This window comes from Talpa europaea (assembly GCF_964194135.1).
Source record: "Talpa europaea genome assembly, chromosome: 2".
Lineage (NCBI taxonomy): Eukaryota > Metazoa > Chordata > Mammalia > Eulipotyphla > Talpidae > Talpa > Talpa europaea.
This window is the reverse complement of record NC_140068.1, coordinates 26,719,445-26,744,092: the sequence shown is the minus strand read 5'-3', so window position 1 is coordinate 26,744,092 and position 24,648 is coordinate 26,719,445. Positions and strand designations below refer to the sequence as shown.

Genomic DNA, 24,648 nt, shown 5'->3' with positions numbered 1-24,648 from the left:
TAAACTATTTTTCATAAAACCCTTCGGCAGAGACTCAAATGAATAGCTACTCATGGAAGATATTTGTAAACTATTTCTCAGAAAACCCTTCAGCAGCCCTGATGAGGAGCTGCTGCTTGAGGGCTAAGGATTGGCATCAGCACTGATTAAGCTCTGGAGTAAGTATGAGTGAGAGGCGCTTTACCACCTCCCACAAGCTGGTGACCCTAGACCCCACCAGCACTGTTCTACACCAGCACAGAAATAACCGATGGTTTCTATTCTTCTTTGGCATGAGCTATGAAGTAGTGCAAATGCTTTTTCTGCTTTATGGATCCTGCAGCTCTGAAGTTCTTCTAAACTTGCCGACTCACTGGGAGGTGTTATAGCAATCAACAGCAAGGAATTTCTAAATTGTCAATTTCTTCTTCCCAGCTTCTCCCTTCTCTCCTTATTTACTGTCTTAGAGGAACAGAAAATGACAAATCAAATTCAGTTGCCCACATGAGTATGCAATCAACTAGAATCAACTCAGCATCTGCCACATGCCTGACACCTTGAGTTCCTTACACAGACACCTCGCTAGCAAATATTTGTGCCATTGAATAATCATTTACCTTTTCCATAGTTTTCCAACTAGAAGGGCTGTGGGAAAAACTACAAACAAGATATAGGCCTGAGATCATCTGATCTGCTATGACAGATAGATATCAGCATTGATCCTTTGTTGTTGAAAATGGAACAAACTGCTTAAATTCTGCGTCCTCACAAAAAACACAGATTTCCAAGATGACAAGGTACAAGAGTCTATCTTATTTAGATATGGCTACTGATGTTTGTGTATGTGCGTGCCAGACAGAGCTAGGACAGCAGTCAGCCTATCATTGTGTACACGTAGCTGCAGTTCCTCATAATTGTTCCTTAAATCACATAGTTCCAATGCAATAAAACACTCGATTTTTACAAACTTAATTATTTTTAACAGACAGCTCAGTTCTATCAAGTATATTCACATTGCTGAGCAGGCTTCTAAAGCCAGGAGACAGGCAGTCAAGATAGCAAACTTTGTACTGAAACCTCTAGAACAGCATTTCTCAACGCAGATGGCACTTCAGAATCATTTGGGGGAACTTTTTAAAATGTTAGTATTCCTTCTTTAGATCAATTATATCGGTGTCTCTGGGGGCCCTAATGTGCCGCCAACGTCAAGTGGCTGGCCCAGAATATCTCTAGAAACTGTTTTCATCAGGAGAGAGGAGAGACAAGGGGGTGGGTGAAGCCGGAGGTTAAGGCCTCTAGAAGCCAGACAAGTTCTCTGGGTCTAAACCAAAGGCAAGAAACGCTATACTGACAACAGCACTGAAGCGGGCATCACACACCCTTCTCTTTCTGTGCTGGCATCTCTCTTTTTTTTTAAATTTAATTTTTTTAAATTTATTTGTGCAAGCACTGGGTACAGTCAGAAGCACGGGAGGGTGAGAGAATTCACCAGAGACAGAGAGGGGAACAGAACAGGCAGACTGACGAAACACACTGCTGAGGGGAGCAGCAGGCGAGACAGGAGAGGTCTTCCATGCCATGTGGGACCCTCACCAGTAGCGGGGGATTGAACCAGCGCTGCAGAGGCTATGGGCAGCTTAGCAGCCCAGTGCTCAACCGCTGAGTCACCCAGGGAGGCCCGCTGGCATCTCTTAAAGGTCCTTCTTAAGGACTCGCATTACACATGAGCCTTCAAACAGCTTTGAGAGAGAAAAAGAAAGACAATGACAAAAATAAGAGGACACAGAAAGGCAGGAGGGAGAGAGAAACTGGCAGAACACAGAGGAATTTTAGGGCAGTGAAAAAAACTTTGCATGATGCGATAGTAATGAATACATTTGTCCAAACCCGTAGGATGTACAATACTAAGAGCGAATCCTAATGTAAACTATGGACTTTGAGTGATTATGATATAACCATAAAGATTCATCAATTGTAACAAATGACCACACGGGTGGGGGACCCTCGTAAGGGGGGAGGATGGGCAGGATATGCATGTGTGGGGGCAACTTTCGTACTTTCCTCTTGATTTTGCTTAGAACTTGACACTGGTTTAAATAATTATTAAAGTGAAAGAAGATAAAAGAATGGGCCTCCCTGGTGGTGCAAGGGTTAAGTCTCAGCACTATAAAGCTGTCCTCAGGCAGCCACTGCAGCACAAGTTCGATGCCTGGCCAGGAAGGTGACCCACATGGCGCAGCAAACCTCTCCTGTCTTGCTTGCTGCTCCCCTCTCAGCAGTGTATTTCAGTAGATCCACCTGTTCTGCTCCCCACTGTGCATCTGATAAATCCTCTCACCCCCCTGCACCTCTGTACCCTCGTTCTTGTATGCATAAATAAATAAATCTAAAAAATAGAAAAGAAAGGAACACAGACAGAAACAGAGAGGGTATCCAAAAAAAAAAAAAAAAAAAAAAGTGGAGCAGAGAGAGAGTGACTGAGGAAAGGGGAATCAGGGATAAAATTACTGGACAATACAAGGTCATTACTTGAAGGTGGGCTAAGACGCACAGACAGTAGCACGCATGCACTTACAAAGCCACAGCCATCCTCGTCCAGGAAAGGGTGGGCCTGCAGCAGCGCATTGACCACATCATTGTACTGCTGGGTGGTGGGATACCTGTTCAGCACAAGGAGGAGATATTCACTTCAAGCCCCTCACATTCATTCCTTTAAGATGAATCCAAATTGCACTCACTTTGTTTTAAACTATACTTCCTCTGTTTTGTTATAGGGCCTTTTCTTCTTCCTCTTTTTTAACTATATTCTTATTTTTTTCTAACTTATATTTAATGTGATTTATATCACAGTATATATTTTAGGGGTACTTTTCTTCATTCTTTCTATCTAGCCATGTAGACATTCAACTCTATGTCATAAAGCTTATGTTATGTTAGGTGAACTTTATGTTACGTGAATAAATGGTACTGAACTTCTTACTAATACGTCATCCAAAATCTCAAGAGAGTTGGTTCCAAATGATTTCAGAGAACCCCTCTCTCCAAATGATTTTGGAGAATCCCTCTCCCAAAACAGCAAGTATGCCCCATTATTACTCACAGAGAGCCTTCCAGATACTTGGTCATGTCGGCCTGGAGAAACTCAATGATTCTTATTCTCATGCTGTGATCAGGGCACTTCCGCTCTGCTAACATGCATTTGACATCATAGGGAAACTCTGGTAAAGCATAGGACTTAGTCCACTGTAATGCCTTATTCCTTGCTAGAGTATGTTTCACATTTCTTCTGTTAAATAAAAACAACAAAAAGGTAAAATTGTATTCCAAATATATGCAACTTATTAATTACTACATCATGAGAAGTTATGATATAAACCAGTTTCTCAAGACATAAATTTACGAATTAATTCATTTTCTTTCCATTCATCAGTTTTCAAATATTTGAGGATTTATTAGGTATGCATATATTCTCTTTTGCTTTGCATGAATATAAATGCTTGTGGTTCTGGAGAAAATGTCGTATTAATATAGATTATATAGAAAGTGAAGCTTGAAGAATATTGATTGATAGATTTCGAAGAATCAATATGTAATGTGTAGTTCAAAACCAAATGAGATATATCACAGGGAGAATAAATTGCATTCAGCCAAGAGGCATACGATAAAGTCTTAGGACCTGAGTTAGTCAAGCTCTCTATTAATTTACTCTGCTGTTGTTTAGTTGATCTTTCGCTATTTTAATATGGTCAACTTAGTTTCTAAGCTAAAAATAAATATCAGATATATTCTAATTCCATTTAGATGAAGGTGCCACAAAAGCCTAAAGAAACTATATCTACAGAAAGCAGGTCAGAGGTGCCTGGAACTGGAGGTGGGAGTGGAGATTGAATTCAAAAGGACACGAGGAAATTTTTTACAGTGCAAGAAGTGTTCCAAAATGGATTGTAATGGATTGTGCACATCTGTACACAACTGCTAACATGAACTGAGTTGTATTGTACACTTTAAATGGGTGAATTTTGTTTCACATTAAATTTTACCTTAATAAGCTGTTTGTAAAATCTTAAATTTAGTCAGAGATCATCAAGAGTATAAAAGGATAATTCTATAGTAAAATCTCCAAACAAGCTACTCAGAGGCTCTAGATGGTTTTCAATACATTCCATTACTCAGACTGATTGGAATGGAGGTGAAGTCATAGAAGAAAGTCAAGTTGAAGACAAAGAAAAGAAAGATTTTCTCAGAGTAAGTAGGTTAACTTTCCGGCATAACCATGGAATCTTTAGAAGTGCAAACAAAATTAAGATGAGTTTTGAAAGGCCAGGCTTTCCTTAGAATTTTAGGTCACCTGATAAAAATTCATGAGGTGTAATGAAGCATGGGTAGAGAAAGAAAAAAGGAACAAACACTTTCCTCTCTTTTTATATGCGCTAACACTCCTTTTTTTTCACCTTTTTCCTCGTCATTGTATCCATGAAAATATGCCTTGACTAAAACAAGCACATCAATAATTTAATACCTGATGTTGTACAACGGGTAATTTCAGATGAAATTTGTGCTTCCATCCAAACTGTTTTCCAGTTTGTTTCTCTCTCATTTTATTCATTCATTTCAACTGTTTATTGAAGATCTAACACTCTAGCAATTTCTCTTCTACAATTGGTATTTCTTTTCACCTTCTATTAGCCTGCTTCTTTCGTTCATGATCTCTCCTTAATCTACTGAAACCAAGGGTGTAAAGTAATGGTAGGTTTAGTTTACTGTCTGCTATGCCTTCTCAGAGATTTTAAAATGTGATGTAACTGCACAGGTGTTAGGCTTGGCTTGGAAACAGCTTTGTAGCACTTATCTCATTTCCTCTGGGAGTTTCTAGTGATAAACTGGTTTCATGATCCTTTAGGTTTTTTTTTTTTTAATTTTTTTTTAAGATTTATTTATTTATTTATTTATACAAGCACTGGGTACAGTCAGAAGCACGGGAGGGTGAGAGAATTCACCAGAGCCAGAGTGGGGAGCAGAACAGGCAGATGGACGAAGTACATTGCTAAGGGGAGCAGCGGGCGGCAGGAGAGGTCTGCATGCCATGCGGGACCCTCCTCTGGTGGCCGGGGAGCAGCCGGGGATCGAACCAGGGCTGCAGAGGCTGCAGGCAGCTTCGCAACCCAGCGCTCAACCGCTGCACCACCAGGGAGGCCCAGCCCCTTAGGTTTTTGAGGTTGGCATCTTTTATTTTGTACCCTCTTAACAGATAATTATACTATTGCAATGCTATAAAAATGGGTTTGGACAATTTTTACCTTCTTATTCTACGTATTTTTCTATATGTCTCTTCTCTCCAGCATCAGGGTAAGGACTGTATAGCATGGTATTATTTATATCATATGCCAAAATGTCGGTAGACACATACAGGCTCCATGGAAGCCAGATATTCCATCTTGCTCCTAATACAGTCAGTTGGCAAAAGCAAAGGCATCTCTTTTCTTTTTCTTTACGTTGAAACAATAAGTAATTATGGAAGTGACTAGAATACAGCTATGCCAACTAATACAAGTCAAAACTAACATTGCATAAGATAAGATACTCATCAGAAATTAAAAATACATTCTAATTTGGAATCAGATATCTGCAGGCTCAATTGTTTCTCATCCATAAAATGCTATTTGCATTGGATTAAAAAGATCTTTATTCTTCCAAAGAAAACAAATAGGTGGCCCATAGGCACATGAAAAAATCTTCACCATCACTTACTATTATGTAATGCAAATCAAAACAAGAATAAGATATCACCTCACACCCATGAGAGTAACTATGGTCTACAGTTTCTTTAAGTCGTCTTTAAGTTAACAAGACTGAAAAATCGTCTAATAATTCTTCTGCTCCCAAAATTCAGACAGTGTGGTCTGATGGACTCACCTAGGTAAGGAGGATGGCCTATTAAGAACATGTTCCAGGGCCTCCCCAGTGGCGCAGCGGTTGAGTGCCGGGTTGCGAAGCTGCCTGCAGCTTCTGCAGCATCGGTTCGATCCCCGGTCGCTGGTCGAGGGTCCCACATGGCGCACAGACCTCTCCTGCTGCCTGCTTACTCCGCTCAGCAGTGTACTTCGTCACTCTGACTGTTCTACTCCCCGCTCTGGCTCTGGTGAATTCTCTCACCCTCCCGCGCCTCTGACTGTACCCAGTGCTTGCATAAATAAATAAATAAATAAATAAATAAATAAATCTTTTTTAAAAAAATTGCAAAAAGAGAACTGCTTTAAAAAAAAAAAAAAAGAACATGCTCCATTGAACACTTGCTCAAAAAAAAAAAATCTTGTGCACAATTGTAAAGCCTTGGTGGGGAGCAGAAGAGATAGAGCAATTACATGAGGTCAGGGACTATTTGCTTTATTTCTAGTGTATGTAACTTTGCTTATAGAGTTGGTGTACAATGAATTTTTTGGAAAGAATGACTCTGTTAGCTGGACAGAGTAGTTATTTGTGTAGGTCTAAATTCAATTTGCTCTTGGGAATATTTTAAGCATTTTAGTGGTTCCTTTGGTAAATTAATTCCATTTGTGCTCCAAATATGTTCTATTACTACCATCTTGATTTTCCTTAACCTCTTGTACATTAATTTCTTTCCAATCACTTTACTGAGACTACTCCCTTCAAATCAATAATGATTTCCCAATTTACAAATCCAGAACCTTTTGACAATGGAATTTCCAAGATCTTTCTAGTTGATTTAGCTGTTTATCTTCTTTGACATCATTTTATCCTGCCTCTCTTCCTATCTCTCTGACAACTTGTTTGTTTTATTTGCTGATTTATTTCTTTTTCACTTTTTGTCAGACTTTACACGTAGTTTTATCTTTGCCCTCTTAATCCTATATTGATCTGTGCCTTCTCTATCAGAGGTTTCACCCCCTACCCTCAGATCTGAGTCTATGTTGAGGATTATAAATCTATCTTCAATAATTTTCTCTCTTTCATGCTTCATCCCAGACTTCTGAGAACTTGTCCTTTGTTCATTTCAATTCAACATGTCTAAAGTAATTCATAATCTTTTCTTTTTACAGTAAGGTTTCAATTTGCGATAGACTGATTTGTGTCATATGTTGAAACTGTAAACCCCAATGCGACTGTGTGGGAGATAGGGTATTAAGAAAAATAATTAAAGCTTAATGAGGTTGTAAGGATCAGACCTTGATACAATAGGATTAGTGTCTTCATAAAAGGCATCAGAAAGTGTGCTCTCTTTCTCTTCCTGAGGACACAGAGATAAGGAGGCTCTCTGCAAGCTAAGAAGAGGACTTTCACCAGAAATCCAATCAGCTGACACCTTCATCTTGGACTTTGTAGCCTCCAGAGCCATGAAAAATATTTTTGTGCTATTTAAACCACCCAGTACATGGTATTGCGTTATGGCAGTCTGAACTCACACACCATTCCAGCTTCTGTGGTTCTGTTAATGTCCTCTTTCTCTCTTAACAATTTAAACATAATACCTTGTTATTTAGTACCTTGACGTGCTTTTTATCTGAATTTCTCACACATAGGTGCCAGGGTAATTTCTTGACATATTATGTCTTATATTTGCCAACTTCTCCTTATGATTTACGTCATATTCTAATCCAGACATTCAGCACTCAGATGTGGACAACTTCAACAGTCTAAGAGCAGACTTCTGTTTCTGCATTGATATGATTAGCTCACTCTGGACCAACTAATAGGCATTGGATAAAATTGGATACAACTTTAAAAATTAACTGAAAACCATGAAGAGTGTAAAAAAACAGGCATATTCTGAAGAGGAGTCTACATTTGGAAGAAAAGAAAGGCATGGAGTTTCCCTTTCATTACTTTTTATAGCCTCAGTGCTACTACAAGTTTAATTTAAAAACTGCAGTTTTTATGGACTATAAAAATAGGGAACAGATCTCAGAACAACTACATCTTTGGGAAGGGAGAGGAAAATTCCAGAAAGGGAAAAACTAATGTATATAAACTGTCCAAATCTCTGCTTGATTCTGAACCACACAAGTGCATAACCCCACTAACGATAAAATAAGTAAACTTAGATTTGAGTTGATACCCAGAGATAATTTTCAATTTGAATTCAACCAATTTTTCTGGTTATTAAAGCAAATTAACCAACAATCAACATTCTTTGGGTAATAAAATCAAGAATCTCTATAACATTCACAATGTTGGAACATTCATAGTGTCCAGTATACAATCCAAAATATGTAATATGGGGTCTTCCTGGTGGCACAAGAGGTTAAGACACAACTTATGAAGCTATCTGCAGTCACTGCAGCATGAGTTCGAATCCCGGCCAGGGAAGTGACCCACATGGCACATCAGATGTTTCCTGTCCCACTGCTGCTCCCCTCAGCAGTGTATTTTAGTAGATCCGCCTGTTCTGTTCCCCACTCTTGTCTCTGGTGACTCCTCTCACCCCCCACACCTCTGAATTGTACCCCAGTTCTTCTATGCATAAATAAATAAATCTTCAAAATATATAATATGACAAAACCAAACAAACAAGACAGAAAAGTGTGACCCATTCTCAAGAGTAGTGTGAGGTTGAAATGACTGGATGCTGGCAAAGATTTTAAGGTGGCTATTATAGCTATGCTCAGTGGCAAAGAGAAATAAGCTAGTGATTGAAACGATAGAAATTTTTAGCAAAGAAATAGAAATTATTGAAAAGAAACAAATAGAAATTTTAGATTAGAAAATGTTGAAATTTAAAATGTAAGAAGAATTAGCAGCAGAATGGTGATTACCTAGATAGCTGTCAGTGAAACTAGAGATAGAACAACAGAAATATTCCAGTATGAAAAATAAGAAAAGAGATAGGAAAAAAATAGGGGTAATTGCTCATTTTTCTAATTCTGAGTTCTCACTTTATTCCCCAAGCCATAAAACCTCCTTGATCCACCCAATTTTACATAAACACTAATTTCATCACGTCATCAGTACAGGGATCACATGGAGTTGGTCAAAGTCTTCCCAGGATACCCCTTAACCCAAGGCAAAGCACACTAAGCAGGATCTTGTTGGACATAGTAACCATGCCCAAGAGAAGCAAGCAACTCAAGTTCTGGACCCCTGCCTTTGGTCAGGTTGAATGATCATCTACCAAGTCAGGGTTGTCGATCTGTGGTCTGGACAGATGAATAAAGTGGTCAATAATGCTTTTCAATGGTAAAATCTTTGTAGCTTTCTAGTGTCCCAGATTCCCATAAAGATGATTTTTCTGGTTCTGCGTAACCTTGTGATGATGATAAAATGGGTACTGAGGGGGAAATTCCATAACAAACTCTCTGGAGAGAAGAACAAGACTTACAAAGACCATAGAGAGCTGAAAGAGAGGTATAGCCCATGGATAGTTAGCTGTAGCTGAGTAACTACATTTGTCCTGATCACAGTATTTTACCTACTTTGATGAACCCTCTGACTATCACTTCAGTTATTGTCTTTTGAATTAATTTAATCAGAAAGTTCATTCACTGGCTCCTGACTTTGTTCGTATAACTCAAGTTTATAGAGAAGCTGGGCTGTCGCTGGGTTTGTGGTCTGTTATCTGTACCTCATGTATGAGCCACTTGCAGCCCAAATAACTAAGAATTTTCCATTTCCACAGGCTGTTCCCTGTAAAAGAATTTCAAATACTTTTTCAGATACTGAAAGATTGATGGGATTACCTAGAAACAAAGTATAAATTTAACTTAGATTCTAAAATTCCCATAGTTTAAAGACCAAGTGTATGGGGGAGCTGAAACTTCACTTTCCATAACTGACCATTATTAGATTTCTCATCTTCTGTAATTCATCATGCAAACTCCATCCTTTCCCCAATTGTTATAGGTGTGATAATCTTGTCTCCTAACAATATAACCAATCACATAGAGGGTTCGGTTTTTCCCATCCCTAGCAATCATACACTGTGCAGTGAACATGGTAGACAGGACATCTGGGACCCAACATATTACCTTCATCACACTGCCCAGTAGCATCTTCAATTCCTGGTCTTAGGCAGGCTTATTGCTCCCTATTTCTAAGTGCAGTTCTGAATCAGGTCCATTCTGTAATTTGCTTTCCTAGGACTCTTCAGGAAGAGAAAAATAACTATGATTTGTTAACATATCTAAATGTTAAAATGGGTGTTTGAAAAAAAACCTGGACTTGGTTTCTACAATGAAACTCCCTTTGGACGTATTGAGTGTTGGCAATTATTTTTATCCCCATGAAATTGTAATCTTGCTTTAGGGAGAACATGGTTTCTTAAACCTCCATATCAGAAAGTTTTATGAATTAGAGGAATCTTATGCATTCCAAACTGTTGCTTCTAATTTAGTTGACTCTTATATTCAAGGATATTTTCTCACTGTCCCTTTATTAATATCCAGAAATAAAGCAGATGATAGGATTTTCAGATTCTATAAGAAAGAAAATCATAGTATTTAATTTTTTAACATCCAAATTTGAATTCCTTATTCTCAATAATTAGGGTTATTAGGAATATGGTCTAGTTTGGTGTACTGTCTGATTATCAACTATTACCATTGTGGACTCTCAGATCCAGCCAAGTTACAAGCCTTACCAAGTCTCCAGAGCACTGTGCATATGTCAGCAGTTCATCCTCACTTGCCCTCATTTTTTCTAGGCTCATTTAAAATCCTCTCATTAGGAGGGTCCTCTCCCCACATGGCCTTATGCAACACCTGCTCCATGGACACTCAACCATGTCTTGTTAACTATATCTGTTTCCATTTTCCTATGGCATTATAGAGTAGGGTGGTTTGTAACAAAATTGTTATAGAAAAGTTTAGGAATATTTGAGATATAAAATATTAAATGTAACATCCTATCACAGAAACAATTCCATAGTTCCATAAACTTGTGCTTTCACACTTACAATTCCTTAAAAAAAAAGAGAGAGAGCTCTTTTATATTAAAAATAGCTCATCCATAACAAAGGAACCATTGACTAGCAAGGTATCAAGCCAATATGCCAGTGGGAAGAAATGCCAGAGCTTACATTTGAGACATGAATACCAGTGAGACCTAGAGACAGCTCTGGGAATTGGCGTGGAGTCACTAGACACAAAGGGTATATACATAAGAAGTAGACTGTGGCTGTGGAGAATCACAAAATGATTAAACACCATCAAAGAACACCTCCCAAAGGAATTTTCTTAGCGTCTCACTGGTCTTCAGCTACATACCTTGAGACTTCTTTACAAAACCAAAGACAGAGTTTATGAGACACTCAAACTGAATCCTGATTGACTTTTGGCATCATAGCTCATGAATGGGCCCTGATTTCCTAAACTTCATACAAATGATACCTTCTCCAACAGCAACTTCTTGGAGATAATCTGTTACCTTCAGGGACTGATGTTTTCCCAGCCTTGTGAAATGACTTTGTTCTCTAGCCCTTGAGGGAGAAGAGCAAGGGACAAGTGGAACACTTTTCTGTGCAGGACAGTCATCCCAGCTACAGGACTTTGACATTTGGAACACCACCAGTGGTAGCCTTCCAACTCTCCCCACCACTGGGAGAGAAAAGACCAACACCATGCTCTCCAGGGCCTGCTGAACTGAAAGATTGTGTTCCACCGGTCACTCTACTTTAAGGTTCTCATTTTCATTTCAATCTTCTCCATACCCAAGCATGCAGATTTCATACACAAAGAATGGTTTAGAGTGATACAGATTGGGATGGCCAGTTTTACAGCATCAACTCTGAACCTTGCTACCACAGCAACATCTAACAGTTTAAATGCTTTTGGAACATAAAAGAAGGAAGCTAGAGCTAGTTTAGGCATCTGTTTAAAGACTTTTTGTCATCTCACCTACCATTGGTTTGGGGTGATGATAAGTTTCAGGCCCCAGGTTCATCTCAAGTACAGCCTGTGGAAGGAAGCATAGCCCTGACCATGGGCACCATGCAGAGACTTCTTAGTTCTTTAGCAGCATCTCTCACCACTTCTAACAACTCCATTTTCTCAGCATCTCTCACATTCCCAAATTCTCTATACAGAAGCTCCTGTGCTATTTCAGGTGTTTGTAATTTTGTACCTACTATTCATTTTGATATGAATGACCCTTTTCCCTCCTGCCATTATTTTCCTTCAGTGGATTTTTAAAAATCTTTCAAAATCTTCCTTCAGTTATTGTGAAATCTTCTTTCAGAATCTGTCTCCACACTCATTTCCTTGAAAGTTTTACTTCTTCTTTTTCTGTGCTATTTATGGACCCTGTGCATTTCTATCTCTGCATATCATTCTCAATATTGCAGCTACTCGCTTACCTATCTGTTTTGTCTATGAAATTCTAAGTTCCCCTAGGCAAGTGCTAAATTCGCCCCATCCTCCATCCCTATCCTCAAAATAATACCGAACACATTTAGGATTGAATAAAAGGGGGGAAAATAGATTATAAATCAAGTTTACTTTGGCTCTCTCTAGACTACATATTAAATTTAATGGGAATAGGCAGGAGTCAAAGAGTTACTTATCAGTCATGTCAGACCAATTTCCTTTGATTCTGCAACCCTTGCTTGCCTGGGTCCGTGGAGATCCTCTTCTGAAGGAAGTTTTGGTTCTAGCTTAATGAGCCAATATTTCTCACTTTATACAGCCTCTGCTCAAATGTCACCTAGTTGAAGGGAGAGAGCTCTCCTGAAAACCCATCTGAAATATGTTACATTATTGTACGTTAACACACACGCGTGTTTATCCAGGCTACTTCCTCTCTATATCCTGTCTTTTCCTTTGCATTATTGATCTTCATCACACTTAAATTTGTAATGTAATGTCATATTGATTTATTTTCTCCTCCATTAGAATGTGAACTCTGTGAGGTGGGAGCTTTAATCTACCTTGCTCACTACTGTCTCTTCAAGTGTCTACAACAGTGCCTGACACAGATTGAGCAATCAATCAATGTATCGCATGAATGAATGAATTACTACATAGGTAAGATCTTTAATTTAGTATTCCCAAAGGTGTCTTCCCTAACTTTAATAGCTATTACTCAAAGGAAAATTCTGGGATAAAGTTAAATGAATTTTCTTATTATATGACCCCCCCCATCACCTTTAATACATCAATGTATACTGGACATCTCCAATCAAGGAATAGAATTCAAATATAATACTTCCACTCACCTCCTGTGTTTTCTGTTCATGGGTTGGGGAAAACAGCCCAGAGTATTGTTTGTATTTATGCAGTTCTTTTTCCAGAAGAAACCCATGGAATATTTAATGTAAAACATTTAGTTAATTAAATTTTAAGGAGGTTCTTAAAAAAAAAGTAAATATAATATTTCCAAAACACAGAACTTTTAGTCTGGGTTTAGTCTGTTTAGTCTGGGTGTACTACATATCCATGGGACAGGAGATGGGGATCCTTGTTGACCTGGGATTCAGCATCTAAATGTAACAATTTATCACCATTGCTTTCTGTGATGCTCCCTCTCAGTAGGAATTTGGCTCAGGTTCTTGACATCCTGTCTTCTTCTAACCATGATACACACTTGTTCATTAACCTTGTTCCCACTTTCTCATTGACCTGATGTCACAGACTTGCTGGGAGGACTGAGACATGTCCTCTTTTTGCCTGAACCCAGAGCTCTGGGAAGATTTCCAGTCACTGCTATCAGCTTCACTTTCTAGTGTAAACCCTGTTGCTTCTACTTTGGGGCTAAGTTTTAGAACTAAGACCAGAATGTCATGAGTTGCTTTGGAATTTATGCCTTGGTGACTAGCCTGGTAATAAAAAAATTGCTAAAATTTATGAAGTCCTACTATGTCCCAGGCACTAAACCTTTAATATACATGACCTCATTCTCCTATTTACTTTACAGATGAGAAATTCTGGTCCAGTGAGGTCACATAACTTGCCATGGTTACTCAACAAGTAAATAGCAGAAGTAGGATTTCAAACTCTTAACCAATGGAGTAAAGAGTAGAATGTTCAGAACCCTAACACAATAACACAATGCTAAAGCAATGGACCAAAGCTAGCTTCAGGAAGATAGGCCAGGTAACGTGGGCAAACTCAGTGGACCTCGGTAGCCTAGGAGAACCCCACAAACTTAGTGGACCTCGGTAACCTAGGAGAACACCACAAACTTAGTGGACCTTGGTAGCTTAGGAGAAACCACTTAGACTCAGCCATTCAGCAGGAGACACAACAAGGAGACACTCAACAACCAAACCCCCCACTCCGTGCACACTATACCCATTTAAACATCTACTTTTCATCACCTCAGTGTTATCCCCTGGGGCCCCCCACCACTCAGAGAGCTTTCCTGTTCTTCATCCTATCTACCAATAAATCTTTTGCTTTTCTGTATCTTTCGTCTCGATGTTGAATTCTTTCCTCGCCGAAGGCAAGAACCGAGAAAGAAGCCACCTGGGGTCTAGAACTCTGGGTCTGCTCCCAAAAAACCCTGATTCACTGTGAATAGTAAATTTCTGTTCTTTTTAAGGGAAAAAATCATTTAAATAATTTTAAGACATGCATGAAACAGTGACTAATTTATAATTACTCCCACAGGCATAATCAAAATATCTCTACACATACATTTAAGCTTCAAGCAAAATGCTTTGAAAGTAACATTTAGGAAATCTTTACCTGTTTATCTGATTTCATGCCCTATTAGGTACAAAAGGGGAATTAAACAGTTTCAAATACTGTAGACTAAAAATAAGGAATAGAATTACAAAAAGTTTTTCCAACAGATCACCAACACTTATTGAAGACAGGCTCTTGAGGTGTTCCAACCAAAAAAGAAGTGTCTGAGCAATTCACATCACAGAGTATTAATCAATTCACATCACAGAGTATTAATCACTTTGTGATAACAGTGAGCTGATCATTTAAGCAATTCAGTAAAGAGAACATAACACCAAAGAGAAGAGCACTCTAGTGCTTCCTGGGGACACAAAAGTCATCCACTGGGACACACATACCTTAACAAGAGACTTTTCAGGAGCCAAAGTCAGGTAAACACCCTGTTTCTACAGCCTCCTTTTTCTCCTTGTCTGCAAATAATCTGGATGGAAGGTACATGTTGGTTTCAGGCAACACAGGGAAAGCTCTTGCAAGAGCCATGAAGCACCTTCCATGGTGTAACAAGAGGTGCCTGGTACTTAACATGCTATCTCATATGGGGTCCACATGTGCAGGTGGGCGCAGAGACCAGCTGGTGGGCGAGCGCAGGAATCAGCTCCCCAGTCCAGGTGTGTCAGACCCACAGCACCTGTCCCACCATCCCATCCTGGCCTTGTGAAGCAGGTGGCTTCACAAATGTGCTGTTAGCCAAACCTCTCAGGTTCCCAGTCTGCTAGGTGTATGTGGCTTATAAAGACCTGGAGTTTAAATGTGTTTTCCAAAATTTGCATATTTAGTACAAATTAAATCAAAAGGCTTAAGAAGAAATTGGTAACATTCAAATATTTGTCTTTCCTGGTGAAAAGATGTTCAGTCTTTCATTGGATCATTAAAAGTTCCCATTTAGCCTCTGTATCAGAAACCGTGTCAAATGATGTGTTTACAATTGTCTTTGTGCTTGAGGTGATTCTAATCTAACAAAGGACTGGACTACAAACTTTCATTCAGATGACTCATTATCTTATAAGTGAGTCAGGAACCAGCCATACAATATACAAAGCCCTGGAAAAGGGCTCCTTGCCTGCCAGTAGTATCAGTGGAAGGGCTTCTAAAAAAGGAGAGCTTATACAGAATATTCGAGTATAAATAGGCAGGAAGGGAAGGGAACAATACAGCCTGACACAACGGGTCCTTAACCAACATATGGCAAGTGAATAGCACCCTAAGCAGACAGGCAGGAGGAAGGGATCAAGGGTGCCTACCATGTTAGCTTCCGTGGCTAGGTGATGGAGCCACTGTCTGAGGAAGGACATGGAAGGTGGAGAATTTTCTGTCCCTCCCCTATCCATCCCTGATAAAGGGCAAGCCTGGAGAGGAAATATCTATAATAAGTACCATGCCTTGTTCCTGTTATCCCCTTTCAGGGGATCCTGTTATCCCCTGGACACACAGCTGGTTGTCCAGAGGGGCAAGTGCAAAAAGAGCACTGTGCCTCATAGTTCCTCCTCCCGGATACAGGACTAAGCAACAATGTCAGTTGTTTGGGAGGACGTGAGCTGTTTTCATGGAGAGCTTGGCGGGCAGAGCAGCCATGCATAGGAGGACATATCTGTCCTCACAGGAGAAGCAGGGGGACGAGGCCGATTGAGGAGGCAGAACACAGGCAGAGATGGCTGTCATGTGGCTCCATGAGAGAAGGAGCCACAGCTTCACCCCTGGCTTCGCAACACCAGTTGCTTCATATCCAGGGAATGTATGTGTTTTCCCCTCGGCTGCTGTGGAATGCTTTGCCTACAATAAACTCTCTCTGTCTTAAGCTGGCTTGAGTAGACTTGTGGTTCTTACACCCCAAAATATACTAAGGCAGGGGACATGAGTTCATTTTCAGACATTTTAACTCTGAGGTGCTGTGGTGAGAGATGGGCAGCAGGTGGTCACACAGGTTAAGCAGGACTGTTGGAAAGAAAGATACAAGAACATCAACTCTAGTTTCCAAATCCTGCTATTTTTCTCTATTTCTAAACCAGTTCTATTTGTTCTCCTTTTTGCCAGACTCAGTGAAGAATGAGAAATATGAAGAAGTATAGGGCTGCTCCTGTACCAGCCCTGTGGTAAAATGGGAATAAGAAACCTGCCCTGCCAGCCTCAGGACTGTGATGGGGATGGATTATCATGAGCAGGCTTAGCAAAAGCCTCTACACAAATAGAGAATCGTATCCCCATCTCACACCCACACCAAATAGGGAATGGAAAAATTCTCAAAGAAAATAGTAACATTGGGGGCTTCACTGTTGGAGAAAGGGGTTAAGTCTCAGTACTAAGAAGCTATCTGCAGACTCTGCAGCAAGGGTTAGATCCCCAGCCAGGGAGCTACCCACATGGCACGGCAGACCTCTCCTGACTCTCCCGCTGCTCTCCTCAGTAGTGCATTTTGGTCAATCTGCCTGTTCTGTTCCCCGTTCTGTCTCTGGTGAATCCTTCTCACTTCCCACCGCCCCCGCCCCCCCCCCCACAAACCTCTGGCCTACACCCCAGCTGGTATATGCATAAATAAATAAAAAATACATCTTAAAAAAAAAAAAGAGTAACACCACCAGGAGTAGTGGCGTGTAGACAGAGGTTTACTGAGTGACTTCCCTGTGCTTAGCGCTGGGTAGGCATTACCTATTTCTAAAGCTCACAAGAGCACCATAAGGAAAGTATCATTGTTATTATTTTGCAGATAAGGATACTGATTCACAGTACAAAGTTCCAGCCACTAGGACCAAACATCTCTCTTCCCAGCTATATCCACATGAACAGTTAGAGATGAGACTAGTTGATTTTGGAAGCTTTACAATAGAAGGGCAGTTGAGAACTCATAGCTTACTTCTTGCACGTGAAGCCACATCAACGGAAAGCATCCAGAATCAATAAGCACCAGTCAGCAGAAAGGAGGGGGATGAAATCATCATAAAATCTATTTTATTTTCTGAACCAAAGTTCTGATGATGAAGATGATGGAGGCCAAGTCTCACCTAGGACATCCCCATCCATCTTCTTATTCACACCCCAAACAGGAGTCAGTGGTGTGAGGGAAGATTGGCCCTCCCACTGGCATGTGGCCTTTGCACCCAGGAGTGTGGGTTTGAAGAGGAAGGTGATGGAAAGGAAAGAAAACAGAGAAAACCACCCAGGAAGGAGATGTCCTACGTGAGACTTAGTCTTCATCATCTCCCTGGTCAGAACTTTTTTTTTTAATTTTATTTTTTAAATTTTATTGTATATATTTTTACATCATTTTTCATTTTTGCACAATGTATGCATTTTCATTTTGGTTATAGTCCCCATACAATTCCCACCCCCCTTGTTTTAATCCTACTCCCTCGCTCTCTCCCTCTCTCCCCCGCCCTGTAGTGTGTCTCTGGTTTATAGTTGCTTGCTGATTTTGATTTTTTCTTTATTATAATTAGTCTTTTTCCTGGTCCCTTATAAGGTTTTCTAAATTCCCACTATGAGTGAGACCATCCGGTATTTTTCTTTTTCTTTCTGTTTTATTTCACTGAGCATAATCCCTTCCAGCTGCATCCATGTTGCTGCAAATTGCATGAGGTCAGAACTTAGATTCAGAAAATAAGATAGATTTTATGGTGTTTCCATCAGCAGCTATGTAATATGTGATGCATGAAACATGCAGATTGAAGGACTAGGAAATGCTGCTGTGACTCTTGTGTTCCACCTTCCCTACACCCATTCTCAGCCTTGTGTCTAAACACACAATCTGGATCTGATTCTCTAGGTCTGTATTTTTCCTTTGTTCCAGTGTATTATATATTCAATTTCATTTGAAATTGAAATACTACATTTCAATATAGGAATATAATAAAATGGATATATGTAGGAATATAATGTTTACCGAATGTGCCACCATCAGAAACAAGTTAAAACAACCACAAAATTCAAAACAAAACAAAGACTCCACCAAAGGCATATTCTAAAGGACATTATTCACTGAATGAATGACACCTGTGGCTATCATCAGTCATTCTGGACAGTTTATGATAGCAAAATCCCTCTTTTCCTTAACAACATATGCTTTAAAATGTATATTTTTAATTTACTTTTTCAATATACATATACAGATATGTACAATATCCAGATCAGAAAATTTGAACTTATATTTATAATATTATCTTAAAACTTTAATTGTCAAAAAAAATTAACCTTCTTTTATCAAATATCGTCATCACGATAAAAATTTCCTTTACAGAAAAAAGTGTACTTATAACTATATTTGTAAAAATACATTTGAGCACATGACATCTCAAAAAACAAATACAAATATTATCATCTAGCTTTTACATCTTTAGAAGTTTGCATCCCACCTCTGTTTTAGTACTCTTTGATCAATTAGTCCATTATCAAGGTTTTCAGCTGGATAAAGAGATTGCGTCTGCTCCCCCTGGCTTGATGGACTGGAGGACAGTTCATCCCTGTCAGCAAGAAAGAAGAGATGGGTCAACTACAACACTTGATCTCCTGGGACCCCTGGAGGTAGGCGTAAGCCTGGGAATACATGTTCTGTGCCCATTCTAAGCTCCACATTAGTCATGACTAAGAGAACTGAAAGGACTCTCTGTGGTCATCTCATGCCATGGTTCATACAAGCTGAAGGAGACTGATTCACAATGCTGTTTTCACCAATCATTCATATCTTATAAATGCTATTAAGATAATCCTTTCCTTTGTGAAATGCTGGTGATAATAGAGTAAACTTATTGGCTAATAGTCTCATTTGGCAAAATAAAATCATTAACTCTTTGTTGACTCCCTTCTTTACTCCGTGCCATTTGGGAGACATTTGTTTACCTATAAAATCTCAAGATCTTGAAACTACACTCTACTAATACCCTTATTTTCTGAGTGTTGCAACTAAAGACTAGAAGGGAAAGCAATTTCCTCACCACCACAAGCTACTCAGTATCAGTACAGGAGTTGACCTCAGTTTTCTTAACTTCCTAAACATTGATTTTTCTACCAGATTCAACAAGAAGAACAACCAAAAAGCAATTTCAAATACTTCTAGATATTATATATATTCTTATCTCTTACCTAAGTGCAAACAGAATGCCAAATACTCTGTCCAGATGTGGCCTACAAAGCCTTTTCAAAATAACATACCAGAGAATCCTAAGCAATTAAATGAATTTGCACTCAAGTTGAAACCCATCTTTAATCTCTGATCTGGAGTGTGATTACGTGTCTTTAAAGGTGGTCTTAAGCACCATTTAATCTACCCACTTCATTTTACAATTAAATCTAAACAGTCAAGAAAACATCCAAGGTTAGGCAAAGAGCTAATATCAGAGCAGGAGGTTGAAAGTATTTCATGTCTAGCTTCAGAGTGTCTTATACAATACCAAGTCCCCCATTTTATTAAGCATTTTCTGAAAGAGTTTAATTAACTAGCTTATTTTCATGTTCCATTCTAGTATCATGAAAAGCCCTACTCATAAATCTCTGGATGGCCTGTGGTCCAAGACTTGGCTACATTTGAGATGTGGTTTTCTTAACTAGGTTAACAAAGTTAAACATAAGACTATTTTGGTCTATTTTGGAAAAGTGTTCAAAGATTGTGACACTGCTATTATCAGTGTGAACCCATGTGGAGTTAGGTACAGTATTGCTTTTTACAACCTACAGATGAAGAAATAGGCATGCCAATACTTAACATAATCAAAGTATAATCAATCAAGTCAATGGTAGAACCAGAACTGAAGCCCAGATTTTCTGGCAGCCCAGTGAGTTCTCATTTACTAGAGAACATTATAAACTGATTTACAGTGGAGACAAGGTTGTCTGTATTCTTCCAAGCTGTGCCAAAGGCAACAGCAAAATTCTAAGTTCGAAAAAGAACTTAGAGCTCAAAAGTCCAATACATCCAAGAATGCTGGGAAATTGCTTTGTGCTGTCTTTGAGGTTCAGACATTCTGTTCCCTTTGTTGGGAAGAGTAAAAACATGCCATGGGAAATTCATCAGAAGTCACAAATCAGGGCCTCCCTGGTGGTGCAAGGGGTTAAGTCACGGCACTACAAAGCTATTGGCAGCCACTGCAAGCACAAGTTCCATCGCCAGCCAGGGAGCTAACCCTCATGGTGAAACAGACCTCTCCTATCTCACCCACTGCTCCCCAGTTCTTGTATGCATAAATAACAAATTTTTTTTTAAAGTAGTTTGTATCACAGCCTCCCTGGTGAAACAAGGGGTTAAATCTCAGCACTTTGAAGCAATCTGCAGCCACTGCAGCGCAAGTTCGATCCCCAGCCAGGTAGGTGACCCACATGGCACAGCAGACCTCTCCTGACTCGTCCACTGCTCCCCTCAGCAGTGTATTTCAGTCAATCTGCCTGTTCTGTTCCCCACTCTGTCTCTGCTGAATCCTCTCACCCCCCACACCTCTGGCCTACACCCCAGTTCTTCTATGCACAAATAAATAAAATAAACCTTAAAAAAAAAGAAGTTACAAATAGAGGGCTGTGCTTTTATGTAAATATGTCAAAACAATGTTTAGGATAAATTCTTCAAACAAATTAGATAGTAGACTCCAGTTCAAGTATGGATCATCCCTTCAAGCCTACATGTCCTCCTCTATGTTTCACATATCCAAATAGTCTAGAAATCAGACTCCTTAAGCCAGATCTCACTAACATTGCATTGCTTATCAAAGAGAAGACAGAGCCCTAGTTTTACAGGTATAATCTGAAAGAATGTAAAAACACAAAACAGAGTTCATCAAACATTAAAATTTTATTTTAAGATGCATGAATGATTGGTCTACAGCAATTATTTAACATCAGAAACACTGCAAGAATTCTTTTTGATGGAGGACAAGAGTGAAAAAAACTGGAACGGAGGACTCACAAGACTAACCTGACTCACACAAGGAGGTGGGGGTAGAGGGAATTAATGTGACCATTAACCCAGCTATAGAAATCAAGATCCTTAGGCTCCATTGCCTTATCACAAGGCATAAGGCCCAAGCAGATATCAGATGCTGTAGGGAATGTCTGGAGCACAGAACTGAGGGTAAAGATACAGAGATTGGGCCCATCCTGGAATCTCCGTTCCCTCTTGGATCCTACATAGTGATCTAAAATCAGCAACAAACCGAGGGCTCACAAGGAGTGATCCCCTCCCAAACACAGAAGAGAACTACACCTGTGCAGTCTCTCCACAGGCTCGGGGCAGCAATCCCTCCGGCAACCTGTGACTAAGCAGGTGCTTCTTTTCACCAACTCTCTCCCTCTGCAAGGCAGCAGCTTCCTGCCTGCCAGTGACCTGTACCTGGCAGGGCTTCTCTTCACTGACCTCCCTCAGGGGAGGCAGCTCTCCTCAAGGCTTTCCACCTGCAACCATGCAGGCCTCTCTCAGCAAACCTGTTCCTTTCGGGGCAGCTCTTCCCGCCCGCCTGTGTCTGTGTAAGTGTCCTTTATTCTGTCCCTTTCCCTAATAAACCTGCCATTTAAATATAACTAATGTCTCTGTCTCGTGGAGAAACTCGCCTGGGAAACTCGCCACGTGTCACTGAAAGGGGAGCTCTGGTGAAACCTTTCCCAGTGACCCCTCCCTCAATACCCACAGACCCCAAAAACAACAACACTTTTGCTACAAGAAAACCAAATCTGAACACCTGAAATGACCCTGGGACATAGAATTGCAAAGTAAAAATTTTAATTTTATAATTGTTGTAATCATTCCCTTTCACTGCAGTCATTGGTAATAAAAATAAATAAAAATATCCTTAAACCTCAAAGCCACAACAAATTTTTCTAGATGAGTTTGCAGGATGCTATTATAGCATCCAGTATTCCAAGAATTCTCTTGAGAAATTAGAAAACCCATGGTGGCGAGAGTCTTTAGCAAATTGTATTGTGCCGGCCTCTAGAGGAGAATACAAATTAGTTACTGTAAGGGATCTTTGGCAAATAAATAAATACATAATTGAATCAGTAGTTTTGGGAAAAGCAAAAGAGCAGCCAAAAATGCCTTTCTCAGACACTGATTTTAAGACCTAAGCTGCAGGAGTCCTTGCTACTGGGGTTAGAGCTACAGTTAACTTGTTACAGGACTTTCTGCATAAGAATGCCCTCTCATAGGGCTTCCCTAATAACTGGAGAGAGTGTTTAAAATGTGGCACTTAAACAAATGTATCCATTCAAAGAAACTTGCATCAAATGTCTCTTATGCAATATCAGAAAAATACTGTCCACACAACCTAGCTGAAAGTGGACACAAATTTTCAAAGCGGTTTAATCCCCCAAATGTCATGATATAGCAATGACAGGAAGGCAGGGCATCAAAAATAAAGCCATTCATGAACAGACTTACTCAGCGGCTGCTTCTGTTTGTATGACCACAGTTGTTTCTCCAGGACTTCCAGGGAAAGACAGTCCCTGACTCTTCTGCTTATATTTTTTAATTAAATCCATCAGCACAGCCTGGTGCCCAATTTTCTTTACCAGTTGCTGAACCATCCGATCATTAAGTGCTAGAAGAGCGGCCCCACTTACTTCTTCTTCTGGGAAAAAGAAGAAAAAAATGTGTTTCTGTATGACTTTCTGGTAAAACATTGTAAAAGACAGCACTCTGAGCTTGCAAAACTATTTCTGGTATTAAAAGAATCATCTAGGGCCTCCCTGGTGGTTCAAGGGGTTAAGCACCACACTAGGAAGCAATCTGCAGCCTCTGCAGCACGAGTTCGATCCCTGGCTGGCCAGGGAGCAACCCACATGGTTGCAGACCTCTCCTGTCTTGCCCGCTGCTCCCCTTAGCAGTGTTTCAGTTAGTCTGCCTGTTCTGTTCCCCACTCTGTCCCTGGTGAATCCTCTCATCGTCCCGTATCTCTGTCCTGTACCCCAGATCTTGTACGCATAAATAAATAAATTTTTTTTTAAAAAAGAGGATCATTTAAACTTGTACTCTGCCGTTACAAAATTATCTTATTTTTGACAAAGATGGAACCCTCATAGTGCATAATTCCAAATCAATGTCTGCTCTTAAGAAAGCACCAGATCATGAGTTACAGTAAAAACTTTACTTCCATATGAACACCACCCCCTTCTGATTCTCTGTAACAGGCATTGTTTTGATGAGGGTGTGCATGGGGGGACTCTGGAAATTATTCTTCAAAGTACCTCCCAGACAATATATAATACTTATAAATCCAACACTGCAAAACACACACACACACACACACACACACACGCTGCATTCCTTAAGGACAAAAGCAATATCAAATACATTTCTCAAACATGCATTCTAATGAACTCGTGGAATCTAATTTTATTTTAATTCTTTTTGAAATGCAATATTCTTCCATGGATGCTAAGTCAAATGCAAATCGTCACAGTCACAAAAGAAAGTTACCTACTGCAGGGACATCATACCCACATTCACATGCATTAGACAATAAAAGCAATTTTAAATAACAGAGGACACTCAATAATTCAATTAACATTTTTGAAAGTATAAACAACTCACCTTGAAATCTATGAATTAATTCTCCTAAGTTTTTCTCCACCAACCAACTGCAGACCTGATCAACTGACCAAGTTTCCATCGCTGTATCCTGCAAATACACCTGTAGAATAAAAGGCCAGGGAAGAATTCTTGTTTTTCTTTCTAATGGTTGTTCTTTTATTACTATTACTTGATCAGCTCGCTAATCTCAGCTCCTCCTTTGCAAGACTCTTCTAGACTCTCAATACTGAGCTTCTTTAAAGTTACTGTTTCCTGAGTGCACATACAAAAGTTACCAATAAAACAAATATTCTTTTTAAAAACGAGACCACTGTGAACCTGTTTCCTAGTCTCATTTCTCAAATTTCTTCACCTACTCCTACTTTTTTTCCACAGACATCCCTCAGCTATACTAACTGACAGCCAGAGACATACAATGGTTCCCAATGCTGTACCATTAACACCCAGGTTTCTTCACAAAGAGAAGAAAGGTGTGAAATTCACCACTACCAGGCTCATCAGGAAGTGGTTGACATTTACAAAAGGGGTGGGCAGGGG

General features: G+C 39.7%; 1 protein-coding gene across 1 annotated transcript in view; it reads right to left on the bottom strand.

Moving 5' to 3' along the window:
* SAMD3 (sterile alpha motif domain containing 3) overlaps positions 1 to 24,217 on the bottom strand; it is a gene marked incomplete at its 3' end in the record, with an annotated part of 50,985 nt that extends 26,768 nt beyond the window's left edge. The window contains exons 1-5 of the mRNA XM_084228680.1: positions 24,112 to 24,217; positions 22,960 to 23,149; positions 18,956 to 19,063; positions 3,080 to 3,265; positions 2,555 to 2,639 (exon numbers count right to left, since the gene is read on the bottom strand). Coding sequence (XP_084084806.1) covers positions 2,555 to 2,639; positions 3,080 to 3,265; positions 18,956 to 19,063; positions 22,960 to 23,149; positions 24,112 to 24,190 — 648 coding nt within the window. The 5' untranslated portion in view covers positions 24,191 to 24,217. The remainder of the gene's footprint in view (positions 1 to 2,554; positions 2,640 to 3,079; positions 3,266 to 18,955; positions 19,064 to 22,959; positions 23,150 to 24,111) is intronic.
* Positions 24,218 to 24,648: the final 431 nt, after the last annotated feature.